Source organism: Apus apus, chromosome 3 (genome assembly GCF_020740795.1).
Source record: "Apus apus isolate bApuApu2 chromosome 3, bApuApu2.pri.cur, whole genome shotgun sequence".
Taxonomy (NCBI): Eukaryota; Metazoa; Chordata; class Aves; order Apodiformes; family Apodidae; genus Apus; species Apus apus.
Genome location: NC_067284.1, coordinates 98,558,087 through 98,573,304, shown reverse-complemented (window position 1 = coordinate 98,573,304; position 15,218 = coordinate 98,558,087). Strand labels below are relative to the sequence as shown.

General features: G+C 40.3%; 1 protein-coding gene across 2 annotated transcripts in view; it reads right to left on the bottom strand.

Annotated features, from left to right (window-relative positions):
• Window positions 1–15,218, bottom strand: part of TIAM2 (TIAM Rac1 associated GEF 2) — a 140,239-nt gene that overhangs the window by 42,807 nt on the left and 82,214 nt on the right. Inside the window, exons 10-14 of one of the 2 annotated variants that reach the window (XM_051613430.1) lie at window positions 11,125–11,289; window positions 8,473–8,583; window positions 7,931–8,009; window positions 6,886–6,978; window positions 5,554–5,814 (exon numbers count right to left, since the gene is read on the bottom strand). In XM_051613430.1, the coding sequence (XP_051469390.1) occupies window positions 5,554–5,814; window positions 6,886–6,978; window positions 7,931–8,009; window positions 8,473–8,583; window positions 11,125–11,289 (709 nt within the window). Of the gene's footprint in view, window positions 1–109; window positions 162–5,553; window positions 5,815–6,885; window positions 6,979–7,930; window positions 8,010–8,472; window positions 8,584–11,124; window positions 11,290–15,218 lie in introns of those variants that run through there. The other variant, XM_051613427.1, reaches the window with a different exon arrangement.

Genomic DNA, 15,218 nt, shown 5'->3' with positions numbered 1-15,218 from the left:
CCAAAGATATACAAGACCACAGAACAAAGATACATACAGGCACAAAAACAGCCGGAGCAGGAGCCAACACACCATGGTTGTCCAAGACTACTGTAAACACACACCTCACCTCTGAGCTTGCTTTGATGAACGGCCACTGCATGTCCTGTCACATCTACGTGGCTTCCTGCTGTAGTAAACCAGGCAATGAGTAAAATAAAAAGAAAACCTAGGGGAGTCATAGATCTTCAGGCATGCAGGCAGTCGTGCTGCACAGACAGCTACGTGTCTGTGTTAAAAAGAGACACTTCTTTTCTAGTGTGTTGCCTCACCCCATGCAAAACCACCGGATATCTGGTATTAGATCCACCAGGCGAAAGCAAGCAACATGTGCAAAACTGTATGACTAACACAGATTAGGGCCCACATCTAACAGAACTGTGGGTATCTTCAGGACTTGGGAAGCTAAGAAGCAAGATTGCTTTGCAGACGCATCTGAACTATCTAGCTGCCCCCTTGCCAGCCGCACCCAAGCCACCTTCACTGCTCCTGGGACCACATTTCTAGAAAGATCATAGAGTCACAGAATGGTTTGGGTCAGAAGGAACCTTAAAGATCATCTAGTTCCAACCCCCCTGCATGGGCAGGAACACCTTCCACTAGACCAGGTTGCTCAAAGCCCCGACCAATCAGGCCTTGAACATTTCCATGGAGAGGGCATCCCCAACCTCCCTAGGCAACCTGTTCCAGTGCCTCATCACCATCACGCTAAAGATTATCTTCCTAATGTCTAACCTAAATCTCCCCTCTTCCACTTTTTATCCATTACCTCTTGTCCTCTCACTATAAGCCCTTGTAAAAAGTCCCTCCTCAGCTTCCTGTAGGCCCTTTCAGGTACTGGAAGGCCACTATGAGGTCTCTCCAGAGCCTTCTCTTCTCCAGGCTGAACAGCCCCAACTCTCTCAGCCTGTCTTTCTAGGAGAGGTGCTTCAGCCCTTGGATCATCTTCGAGGCTTTCCTCTGGACTTGCTCCAAGAGCTCTATGTCCTTCCTGTGTTCAGTGCTCCGGAACTGGACACAGTACTCCAGGTGGCGTCTAATGAGAGCTGAGTAATGGGGGAGAATCACCTCCGTGGCCCTGCTGGCCACATTTCTTCTGATGCAGCTCAGAATAAGGTTGGATTTCTAGGCTGCAAATGCACACTGCCAGCTCATGTTGAGTTTCTCATCAACCAACAACCCCAGGTCATTCTGCTCAAGGCTGTTGTCAGTCCATTCTCTGACCAGCCTGTATTTTTGCTTGGGATTGCCCTGAACCAGGTGCAGGACCTTGCGCTTGGCCTTGTCAAATTTCATGAGGTTGCCATGGGCCCACCTCTCAAGCCTGTCAAGGTCCCTCTGGATGGCCTCCCTTCCCTCCAGTGTATCAACCACACCACACAGCTTGGTGTCATCAGCAAACTTGCTGAGGGCAGGCTCGATCCCACCATCCATGTCGCTGACAGATCTTAAAGATGTGAAACAGCACCAGTCTGTACTGACTGTACTGAGGAACACCACTCGTCACTGGTCTCCATCTGAACACTGAGCCATTGATCACACCTCCCTGAGTGTGACCATTCAGCCAATGGGGCCAGACATGAACTCAGATCCCACAGAGTAGGTGGGATCCCAAAGATGAGTACTTCCAAAAATGAGGAGTACAATGGGGAGAGAATGGCATGTACCTCTATTTTTTTTTTTTAATTTTCTCTTTTTTTAGTGGTTTCTTTCCCATTGAGCTCTCTAACCCTCTCAGATGAAACTGTTTCTTCATGGAAACTTGTTAAAGCATATCCAAACTGCCAAAAACTTCTTTTACTTTCAATCACAGAGATCTATTTACAAATTAGGGTTGATTTCAGTGTCAACTAACCAGAAATGACATCTTTTTTTTTGGAAAAAACCCCCACTTGCTTAGGAAAAAATAATAATTGCCCAACTCTGACAGCAACTCACATACTGGAACGGGTTTTCACACCTACTAATGCTTCTACCTCCTGCCTCAGCACTCTGTAGATATACCATTAACCCACACAGCGTTGCCGTAATAATACAGTTTTCTATTATCATGCCTTTTCTGTTCTTACTTCTTCAAATATTCATGCCATCTTAAAGCAAGGAATTTTTTTTCCTCCACAGTTGTGAGAATTCCAGTCCAATTCCCTCGTTTTGTAATACTGTGCAAACATTTGTTAAATTTCCTTAGCACTGGAGACTGGAGCAAATTTAGCTGCTCTGTTATTTAGTCTTCCACATTTATGAGTGCATTTTTTAAAACTATTTAATCTCATTTATTTTCCAGGATAAGCTTATTACTGGCCAAGTGGCTAAGCAGCAAGGACATAGCGTTGTCATGTGGGAGATCAAATGATATGATCACAGCAGGTCCAAAACACAGCTACAAGGGTATAGCAACCTCTTGGAGAAAATTAATCACTCTCACAGAAAACTCCCTGGGAATGATTTTTAGGAGTGGCAGAGTTGGTGGATTTGAAGAATGTCAGTCACTTCCCTTCTGCACAGCAAAGGCTGCCAAAGTTTGCCACGAGGTGTAATTGGGTATCCTCAACATAACAGAATACATAGGAAAAGGCATTCATCAGAGTTGCACTAAGCAGTCACAAAACTGTAAACAAATGTGGACAAACTATTACCACCCAAGTTATACAAAGCCAGTGATTTAAAGCAAATTCTGTTTTGCTTTCTCCTGCTGGTTGTCACCAAGCACCAGCCAGGGTATTACTGTGTGACTCAGTGCTCAAAACTTTCATTTTTCCAAGTACTTTGTTCATTTTAGCTCATTAATCTTCACAGCACTCTAGAAAGGTAATTGAGTTAGTTAATTTTGAAAACAAGGATGCAACAGCAGAAACATTAAGATTTTTAACTTCAAGTATATACCTTGAGCCAAATTGTGTTTAATTTTTGAAAGATGTCCCCCTCTGCTGGCTCTACCTGAATTTCAAAGGTGCTGCCTTAGAAGAAAAGGCTCAACATGAGCAAGCAAATGTCAGAAATTATTTTTAAAAACTGTGATCTTAAGAGTGACTTGCTCAACTCCAAAGGAGACAGAACAGTATTGAACACTGAATGTGAATTTAGAGTCTCTGGCCTCCAAATCCCTATTCAGATCAATAAATATACGCTCTTCCTGTCTAAAATCTTGCTCAATTCCTGAGTAACAGGACATAGAGCAGTTAAACCCTTTGTGATTATCTATTAATTCAAAGTAATGCCATTTTCTTCTGTTTCCATTTGAACCTGGTCAGGTGATCAGATGCTAAGCACTGAATTCAATAAACATGAAAGTCTTTCTCACGAAGCTTAATTTAGAACTACTTGTTCCCTTGCAGAATAAAATAAATCTTCCTTAGTCGCTTTTAAGCAGAAAAGCAAATATACTATATCACTTTATCCACTAGTGCTTAGAGTATAATACATACTCCAGTAATTTCCTATCATAATGGAATATTTGCACAGGTTGCAAATTTATCCCAGAGGAATGAAGAATCTAGTGAATGGACACACACATTTATCACACTGAATACTCCAGGTAATGCTGGCCTATGATATCAAGCCAACAAGCCGAATGATAAGCCTGGTATAATTATGTAATTAATTAGCTCTATCATAATTTTTGCTTTATGACACTCGCTTTTATGTGCCACTAGTCAATTTAATGGCATTTTAAATTGAACTAAGGCCCCTGAGAGAGATGCTACTTACTGTATCACAAATCTTGCATTCAGATTTCTTTTAATTTCAAAAGATGACCTAATAAAATTGCTTTATAATTAAATTCATTCTAATAACTTCTCCTGTGTGATTCTTTTTCTTCTCCTATTTTTAATTACGAAAAAAATTCCAACCAGAAAACGCTTGCCACCGTAATTACATACAAAAATAATCGATTCCTTTTTGTACCTCTGGCTGCCCTCCTCACACACAGTGCAGCCTGACAAGCAAGCTTTCCTGCAGAATTTTACTAGCATCCCCCAGAGGTGCAGCGGAGAAACTGCAGCTTTTACACTGGAAACCAGAGTTTAATTTGCTTCTATCCTGTTTGAAAAATAGTCCAGAAGTGGGAAGAAAGGGGACCAAATCTCCACCTACTTGCTATTTCAGACAGGCATTTACAAGTATTCTGGATCACAAGATGTATTTCTCGCATGAAGTAAGATCAGCTAAAGGAAGGGTGACCACAGCCCTTCTCTACCCAGTGTAGCAGTGTTCCTCTACATGTCATCTCCTGTTTCCAGCTGAAAAGGAAGCTTCCTTGGGGCTGTCATCCAGGAGCAGTCCTTACCATGTTGGCTTTTGCCACCCACCTTGCCTGGTCCTCCCCGTATAGAAGCCTACCCGGGTCTCACCCTGACACAACACCTAGGATATGTCATAGAATCATAGAATCATAGAATGCTTGAGTTGGTAGGGACCTTTGAAGATCATCTAGTCCAACTCTCCTGCAGTGAGCAGGAACCTCTAACAATATCATGTTGCCCCATCAAGCCTGACCTTGAATGTCTTCAGGGCTGGAGCCTCCACCACCTCTCTGGGGAACCTGTCCCAGTGCTTTACCACCCTCATAGTAAAGAACTTCTAAATTCTAATCTAAACCTAGCCTGCTCTAGTTCAAGACCATTGCCCCTCATCCTATTGCTACATGTAGGTATCCCCCTTAAGATAGTGGAAGGCTGACATAAGGTCTCTGTGAAGCTGCCTCCTCTCCAGGCTGAGCAATCCCAACTCTTTCAGCCTGTCTTCATAGCAGAAGTGCTCCAGCCTTCATAACATTTTTGTGGCCCTCCTCTGGACCTGCTCCAACAGGTTCATCTTCTTCTTATCTTGAAGGCTCCAGAGCTGGATAACAGTACTGCAGGTACTGCAGAGGAAAGTAGAGGAGCAGAATCATTGTCCTCCATTCACTGTCTGCCATTCAATGTTTAATACAGTGGCATTGCATTGAGTAAGAGATATGAGCAGGTGGTAGCAAAATAACCCTTATGAAAGCTGTTCTCATAGGCTTTCTTCTACACAGTGAGCAGCTGCATCCAGTGAGAACACAGTAACATCACTGGCTGGGAGCAAAGCTACATGACTCCTTTCTGAGTTGATGACTATTATTCCATTTAAGGTATCCTTAATATATGCAGTACTTTGCTATATTTAAAGCATAGTAAACACAGAACAAGACTTCTGTCTCTGAAAGCCACTTCTGCCTCATTTCAACCACCAATGCCCGGGAAACAGGAGGTACCTGACATGACACACAACCATCAGGAGAGTGTTTGATGATACTGGACGGAGCAGCCAAAGAGATTAGAAGAATATAATTTCCCTGCAGAATTTACCACATTCTGTTCTATTTCTACTTTCCTGAAAATAATTAAATTACAGACACAGAGTGTAAATGGAATTTAAGCAGTTTGTACTTGGGTTTCTCAATGAGGCAAGTGCAGATTTTAAACATAATTGAGTTTTAAAAAACAGCAAGATTAGAAGGTGAAAGTAATTAAATTGTCAACCTCTTACCATTTGCTGTGTTCTTTCTGAAGTTATCTAGAAACTCTTCTAGGAGCTGTGACTGGTTTGGAGGAGGCAACAAACTCTTTGGGTCCCTGGAAACGTCGCCATCTGACCAGGAGGCACACAGGGGTTGCTGAGTCCCATAATGGCTCATCCTCAAAGTTAGTGTTACACTTCTCTCCGAAAACAGTAGCTCCATCTGCCTGAGGTCAAGATCAGACAGAGCCTCTCCATTTATGTTCAGGATTTCATTGCCTACTCGGAGCCCTGACAGCATGTGAAAGGAAGGAAAGAAAAAGGAGGGAATATAAAATGTTAAGGGCGACAAAAAAACCCTACTTATGCTATTTCAACTTATTTTTGTGGCTGTAATTCAAAAAGGCTAATCCCACCACAAGTCCGTTAGCATTGATGGGAGCTTTTATCTGTACTATAATGATACAGTTCAACCTCATGCTTACTTTGATAGGTGTTACATGTAGCGCCACAAAAAAAGTTGTTCTTTCTAAAGATGCTACAGTATTTGGTGGGTGGGAGGGGAGCACAACTTTGAAGATTAGAATAGAGGCATCTCTCAAGGCTCATATTCCCTGAATTAAATTTAAGAGACACCATACAGCACCGTAACTTGTATTTCATTATCCAAGCCTGGGAAGGACAAGGCACTACTCACGCAAGTCAAATAATTCATGCCAAACTGGAACAACAGCGGAAGGAGTCTTTTGTATAAAACTAAACTGTGGCACTTGCTGTCTTTCACAGTTAGCAAAAAATGAGTGGCCCTTACCCTCATGTAGCGAAATAAACTGTCTCTGTATTTCTGGGTTTGTATTTCTGGGTCTTTCTGTTTTTCAAGAGAGCAGAACTGATGTGATCCTGCTGTGCTGATGAAGAGACACATGGTTCCTGAGCAGCCCAGTAGGGAAGGCACTCACAGAAGCACATGCAGAAAACTATTTTGGGGATGGAGGCTACTTTTCATTGCCAGCAAAAGTGGAAGTGATGGGTTTTGGAGACGGACCAAGCCCATGAAGTTCCCTAGTGTGAGACAAACTCTTTCTCCAGCCTGTTCCTCTGTACAAAAGCACTTGGTTGGATGGCTGAATGCAGACTTTGTCTCCAAGGGTGAACAAGAACTCTCTCTGCTGTATTGAAAGCATAATTCATTTACTCTGTATACATTATCTTTCCTAATTTCTTTCCATGGTCTTCAGGAAAGAAAGCTATGAAGAGTAAAGGCCAAGAACCATTTCAGACAGCAGTACTAAGGCTCCTTCATGCTTTGGGACTTTTAAAAGATAATGAAGTACAGTATTAAACGTAAATACGATACAATACCTTCCTTGTATGCCAGTCCATCAGGGAGAACATCACTTACAAATATACGGGTGAGATGCTGATTTTCATCCACTTGTGCTGTAACAGCAAAACCTGAAGTAAAATAAGTTTAAATCAAATAAACTTTCTTAGAACCATTTCCCCTTTTTTGTGTGTATTTATTAGCCTCTACACAACCAAAGGGAGGATATTTTTTGTGATAGCATACCCACAGAACAGAAATATTATCACATTGTTTCTCAGTCACTGTAAGCCCTGTCCAAGCTAATAGGACTTTTCAACTTCCAGGAAATGTCATACTATGTAGTAAAAGGAAGTAATTTTTTTTTTTTAAATCACATTTCAAAAAAGTATTTTCTACCTTTTCTACCTCAGCCCCCTATGACACTTCAATGACACAGCTCATCACTATCGTAAGAATTCTGAATTGTGTCCATCAGACATAGAGGTGTATTAAACAGATTCAAAAACCAGAAACCCAAATTATAAAGCAAGAAATCCATATAGACCAGTGAGTGACATAGCCCAGAAAGGAATAATTTATACCAACAGACCTGCAGTTACAGAACAGCACAGAGCTGCCTCATAAAGGTACCTCTGCAAGATATATAATTATTCCCAGGCAAAACCATTTCCCATGGTCAGAACTTGTGAAAAAAGACACTATTGATACTGTCCTAACAGAGGATACCACTTCTAAAAAAGAGAAGGGCAGACCTTGACCATGGCCTGAGCAAGACAGATTGTATTAATCCTGGCAAAGAACATTAGTCTTCTGACAATTCCATGTTTGAATTATTTGGCCAGCACAGCAGAATTATAAAGTGTGCCCTTCCCAAATGGAGATATAAGAAATGCAACTGCCACTGTAAAAACCATTTTGGGTCTTTGTTATAATACTTCAAGTCCTTTGCATGCTCAGGCTCTGAGTCCTATTGAGAATGGCTCTACCTTCTCCCAGAGACAGAAAACTTCCAAAGAGAAAAAGTAAGCAATAAGAAGAATAAAAAGAAAAATTCCTGAGAGGTCTTCAAGTTAAACTTACCAAAATCACTTATGTTTTCAGTCTTTGTAAGACAAATATGATGAACATTTAAGGGACAAATTTCTATTTCATCATACACCTGTTGGAAAAAAACAGTAACAGAAGTCATTAAATTATGATATTGCAAGCATCAAAACCTAAAGGTCCAGCATGAGAAGTAAGCAGAATATTATTTGCATCAATAAAAAGCCAAAACTTGCTGTCTTTACACAGAGAACTGTGTTACTGTGGAAGCAGTGCTGGTATCAGTGGGACTAAACATAGACTAATGTAAATACAGAAAAAACAGCCTGGAGCAGAGACTGACACTTTGCTTTTGTACCAGATGCCCCACATAAATGTTCAAACAGTTCCTGAAGAGAATGTTTCTACTGCCTAGCTACTCGAATGTCTGCACATGCACAGATTGTGTGAATTATGATGGCAGCACAGAATCCAGGAACAGTTTTAAAACCTTATTTTAGACCTAAATCACATATATTCTTGGTGATAATTCAACTGGAGCTTCAGACATCATGAAGTTTTTATGTAAAAGGAGTGACACTTTCCTGGTCTACTATGTATTCGTATGGTTCAGGAGCACAATACTCAGTATTTTCATCAACCAGTCTTCTGAGTTGTAGTCCATAGTGTCTTGGCTCTAGCTGCTTCATCTAAGAAATAAAGAGAATGGGGTTTGAAAATTGTCATTTATTTCCAGAATCCCAGGAGACAAAGAAGTGACACACGTGTACTAAAAAGCTCTTTAGAAATCATGCAAAAGCAATCATCAACAAGTGATTTTCTAACTATTTTTGTGGTATAAACAAAACCAGCTGCATTGCTTAGAATATATGGTTCAAGTGCAATTTCAATTTCTCTTATGATCCTCCCAAATCCTTTCATAAACTATGTTTTGGCTATTGAATTAACGGAGCACTGCTAAATGTTTCCAAAGACATCACAACTGTTCTCTGTTATTTTGAACTTGCACTCACAACCATCTTTTCTGTGACTACTTTTAATGACTCAGTTCTGCTTAGCAACTTTTTCTTATGATGTAGAAAATCTATATACAAGTATGGGCTGTTAGGAGTGGGAACAGGAAACAGGCTCCCTAAGGGTTTGCCTTTATTGGAATTTATTTTTATTGCCGGGTTTCATCTACGATCAGAGAGTTTCACCTATTTTTTTTCACCGCATGAGGTCAAAGAAAAGATCCTATCTCAACAGGAAGACAAGGGGAAATAGGAATATTCCCAGAGGATATTAGCCTGAAAGTGTCAATCCCCTGATGGGAGACTCTCTGAAAATCAGGATGCTTGTGAGACCAGTGCACAAAACATTTCGTTTTAGCATATTAATAGAGCAACAGGAGGAAGTAACATTTCTGAAACTGGCAAAATGGCTGCATCACTTAGAGGTACTTAACCTCCTTAATGTATCTGTACAGCTTAGAAAATCTCAATCTGCTGAGTAACTAGTAATTTCCTTAACATTTTATTATGTGTAACAGTTGACAATTGCATATGTTCTGTATCCTGAGTAATTGTATTCAAATGCACATTTTCCTAAATGTGCTATCCAAAAGTCTTAGATGGAAAACAGAAATGAGAAAAGCATAAACAACTTAAAGCATGAATGAAGGGGAAAAAAAAACAACACAGAAGACCACCCCTTTGAACTTTATCCTTATACACTTAACATTCAAACACGTTAAGAAGAAAGATTCCTTACACTCACCAAAGCAGAATGAAAATGTAAGAAGGAAAAGAACCAGGATAGATGAGCAGAAAGTATTCAGCATTAGAGCATGCTTATGAAAAGCTTTAACACGCAGAATAGAAAGAAAAAATAAAACAGAAACATGTTTAAGGAAAAAAATGAAATAATTTAAAACTAAATTTTAATGCGATTCAGACATTTAAAAATTAAAAGTAATCTTTACAATTGCTAATATTTTTTAATTATGGAGTAATAAAGGTAAGGAATTTCCTTTTCAACTTAATTTTACTTTTATAAATTTTATTTCCTCTTTTAGGCATCTTGTATGTCACTGTAACTACTTCCAAATGTTTCAGCTTTACCGTGCCATCTGCTGGTTAAACAATGTCTTGGACAATCTCTTCAGCCTACTAAACTGAATTTTTAAAAGTAAAGCCAGGCAATAAACTGTTTCTCCAGAACTCAGTTTCCACCAGCAAAAATGAGGAGATAATTTCTTCTCAGTGATGCCATGGGGATCCACTGTAACTTGACTAAAGTGGTGAGCTTATTTTGATTCAAGAACTATAGTTAAGCCCAGAATTTTCAAAACTTGTGTAATTTCCTATTTTTTTGTTTGTTTGTTTGTTTACAACATTACCAGGTGGAAAGAGACAGTAAACTGGGGCTTTTCCTCCATTAGATGCCTCAAAATTCATTAACTTCTAGCCAGTTGAACAAGTTGACCTGAAAATTCACACTAATGTATGCTGAATTTTGTACAAAGCAGGTCTCCTTCTATTCTTGTTTCTCCCAATTACTTGAAGTAAATAAACTATATTTACCAGTTTTCAGAAAACAGAACTTGGGAGTAATAAGTCAGTTTTTCCAAAAAAATTGTTTGCCTACTTTAAGTGACCTGAATAATGAAGTTAGAGCTATATTCAAGCCTTGACACCTGGAGACAAAGGTGATATGTAGGTTGGGATGTTCCAGAGGTGCTGGCCTTTTGTTTGTAGTACCTTCAACTTATGACTCAGTTTTCTGACCCAAGATCTACAACAACCCCTTCTCAAATTTCTGGCATTGACCTTCAGAAGGGAAATTCACAAGTAGAGCTGGTATTTAATTAAAAGCTTGAAAGGGTCCTTTATGAAGCAGACATATATGATAGCCTTTGCCACAACAGTCTGTTACTCCTCTGTGATTAATCTCCAACAGAACAACTGGGTTCACTGCAATGACATGTGCTAAGATTTCTCAGGGGCTGACTACCCGGAAAACTGTCATCATTGTCTCAAGCAATGCTTCTTGAAAACCTTTCCAACAACCCTGCTATATTGGCTACAAGACATAAACAACACAAGTAATTAAACAGCAATGTGCCTTGATAAAGTGACACGGAGATGCTGGTATTATGCTCTCACTATTTAGACATCCTGTAGTATGGTATGTTCCTTCTCAAGTTCACAGCTAGTAAGAAGGTGCAATCATACACAGAAAATTAGTACCTTGCACGCCAAAGACAAAACATCTTCCACTCTGTGCTCTGGCTTGAGGGTCAGTGCCACTCCTTGGCCATCACAGAAGTGAACATATGTTTGTGTTTCCCAAGCACTCTCCTTCTGGATGCTCTCTGGCACTGAGCAGTAGACATTCAAAAAGTCATCGACTTGCTGCTGGAAACAAGGGAGAAACATATAATATGTGGATGTTGCAAAAAACCCTGAAGTACAATTGCATTGGTAGTCTTCCATTTAGACATGGTACTGTGTATTTCTCCATGGCAAAACAAGGACAAAGTTCTGTCATGTGCTCTCATTCATTGTCAAAGACTTGGTTTTCTTGGGAACAGGCTGAAATTCCTCTGCATTCCCATTACAGATTTTTATGCCTTTATCTCACTTTTATTGCTGATTTAACTCGAAGTGAAAATATGTAGCTACCTGATTATATAATCACAATTTTAACTAATTAACAAATGCAAAAAAAAAAAAAATTAGAAACCAGAATTTCTGTAATTTTTACAGAAAATTATAATATAGTAAACTTCCAGCAGAGAGCACTGTGGAGCAAGGCTTGTCATAACACCATAATGGACTAGAGCAGGAATAGGTGTTCCTATTCTACTTACAATTTAAGAACATAGTGTTTCATAGGTAGCATCGAGTATTTGCTTGTTTACCGTTTTGGTTCACATGCACCCTTGTTCCAAAGCCAGTTCGCTTGATCAAATAACAACATCCACCCTGAAAAAAATTCCTTCTGCTTTCTTATCCTTCATTTTCACACTTTCTTCTGTGCTGCATTCCAGGCCACACGTTTCAAAAGAAGTCACACAAGAATTAAAAAACACTTGAGAGCTGTTCAGAATTTGGAGTTTCACCTGTATGTTTGGGCCTACCTACTCAATATGTCACTTAAATGCCCCCATCATGGCATTTAAGACTACATAAATAGGCTCCCTGATTCCCCTTACAGTCAATGGAAAGGGACAATAACCCTGTGAAGTGGTAAAAATGCCACCCAGGACATATCTTAAGATACCCTGAGCTGTTTCCAAGAGTGCCTACCTCCCCAATGTTTTTCCTTTGTTTGTTGTGGGTTTTTTCTGTTTGTTTGGGTTCAGGGTTTTTGTTGCCTCCATAAAGACCCTGGATTATGCAATTCTTCCTCCTAGCTCTGCCAGGGCCCAAGCCCAGGGGTGCACTACAGTTAAAAGCTGCAGGAAAATCACTGCACAGGGAGGGACTGCTTCCCTTGTTGCAGGCAGCAAAGTTATGGACAACAGTCTACCTACCAGTGGCAACAGAAAGACCAATATTGTTTTGGTTTTCCAAACCATAACCATGGCTGTGTAAATGATGTAGTAAGCAATCCTATTCAGGTAATTACCAAACAATGCGGAAATTCAGGTTGCAGCTGCCCCAGAGTATGGCACAGCAATGATTTCATGCCTGAGTAATGCTTTTTCTGGCAGAATTATATTAATGAACTAATGGCATTTGAGAAACTTGTGTCTCTTGCTCAACTGTCCCTTTTAACTAGTTGAACATGAAATTTCAATTAACACAGGTTCATGAAAATCCTACTGAAGTCCAGCAACTACTATACCTAGCAGGAATCCTGATATGCTACAGCAATTAAGAGAGTGATGAAATCTACACACCATGGAGTTTCACCTCAGTGGCTGTGGTTTCAGACTGCTTATAACTCTGGTGGTGTTCAAGAAGATAATTCCTGCAGAAGCATGGTCCTCTCAGAAAGCACTACATCAAAAGTGCCTGGCAATAAGTGCTGACCTCCTTGCATGGTGTAAATAATGGAAAGGAGAAAGGTCAAGGCAGGAAGGCTGCAAGAGCTGAACAAGAACGAGCCAGACTAAATTATCCAGCAGCTTTACTCTGAGGGTCATGAGACACTGGAATAGGCTGCCCAGGGAAGTTGTGGATGCCCCCTCCCTGGAAGTTTAAGTGTTCAGGGCCAGGTTGGATGGGGCTTGGAACAACCTGGTCTAGTGGAAGGTGTCCCTGCCCATGGCAGGGGCATTGGAACTAGATGATTTTTAAGGTCCCTTCCAAGCCAAACCATTCTGAGATTCTGTGATTCTTTCAGGGAAAACTGAAGCTACAATGCCTCAGCTAGCAAGATGCTCCCAGATGCTCAGAGGTTTGTAACTACCACAATGGTTTATTGCATTGCAACTGCAGATCTTCAAATCTGTGCAACTGAAATAAATCTATTGCCAGAGATTAAGAAACACAAAAAAACTAAAAAAAAAAACAAAAAACACTAAAAACAACACAAAAGAAAATAACCAAAGAAAACAACCCAAATCAGAGGATGAAGGTGATGAGAAACAGGTTTAAGGCCACTTTTTTCCAGAAGTTTCTAAGAAAGGACAGAAAGTTCTGCAGCCATTATGAGACACCTACCTTTCCTTGCCATATACACGTGTGCTCAGGCATACGCCTTGAGATGAACTTGCCCCTGTTATTAAATATTACTGTGTTCCTTAACTGCTGTCAAGGTACTGTTGCTTCACCCAGATTTTCCATCTCAGAAAATCTGACATGGAGATTTTTTTTCCTGTTCTACAGTGACTAATTCTACAATAGTTCATTCATTCACTGCCACATAAAATTATAACAACCCATTCAATTTTCCAGAAATAGGCGCCAGGATTTGCAGACTGTCACACACTGTGCCACAGGGCTGCTGCAGGACCAAGAGGTTACTTCATAATTTCCCCCTCTATCTGCATCTGTTTTTATCATCCTTTTCAGGGAAAATACAGCTTCCCTGGCAGACTTCACTATTCATCATTCACTGCATTCCTCAGGTAGCATTTTATAAAAGTTTTGATGCTGTTTTTGTTTTTCATTTGAAATTGGCCAATGAAACTGGGCTGATGCCAAAGTAACGGTTTTCACAGTTATGATGAATCATTTCTGAGTTGTCGTATGATTCATCAAAATGTCAGGAACTTAAAAATGCCCATTTAATTTCCCTTTTAAAAAGGTTTTTAGAAATAAGGTTGAGATTATTATAATAATAGCAATAATGTTTTTCTAGAAATAAGGCTGAGCTCCAGAGCTCTGTTTCAGCATCTAAGTTGGGGTAAGTTTTTCAGTATTGAAAAACAACCCTGCTAAACTTTGTAAAAGTCTGGCTCAAAATCTGCAATGACAGTGCCCCTGCGTTGGTCCCTCCTGCCCAAATTTGGAGCAGGCTTCTTTTATTCAGCAACTATGGAAAACACATAAACCCTGTTGCGAGAGCTGGGTCAAGAAGCCAGACCTCATCCCCTCCCTAACATGGCACTATAGGGAGAGGACTTCATTCTGCCTGCTCCCTGGCACCTTCAAATCTCTCCTCTGTCTACTCAAAAGTGCTCAAGACGAGCGACTGCTCTTGTCAGGTCAGAGGACAGGAGACCCACAGCAAACCTCACTGAACAAGGCGGCACCACCAACATTTCAACCCTGACGGGGTTAGTGCTAAACTGAAGGACTGGCATCTCAGCGCTTCAGAAGAAACCTTCAGGGTGGACCCAAGAGATTTTGCCGCTTCTCAGGTTTGAGAGGGACCAGACCTTCCCATGTTTTAACAGGACTTGAGAGGAATAAATTGTGTTTGCTGTCTCTGAGGTAGAAAATGGATGCTCTCTCACACCAACCCAATAGTACATTGTGGCGGAATCTGAAAGTGTTTTCTGCAGGAGATGAGTTCACCCAGAAATCCCTCATAACTACAATTTATTTCAAAAAGAGAGGAGTGATTTGGTTTAAATACTTTCCCACCCCAGGAAATAAGCAAGTGGTCAAGTAACTAAGGGAATTCAGGTGTTTCAATACATTTTCTCAAAGAACAGACAAAATGTAAAGATGCTTTGAGAAGGCAAAACAGCATTATAGGATCAGCTGCTGTCAGTGGGAGATGCTTCTCTCAGTGGTATAACTTCTGCATAATTATATATTTCTTTCTTACCTAGCCATTAAATGAACGTACTTGATGGGAAAATAAAACCACATAGCACATAATGAAACTAAAAAAACCATCAAAACCTATGCAAAATTATGACATTCATCCATAACTTCCTCAC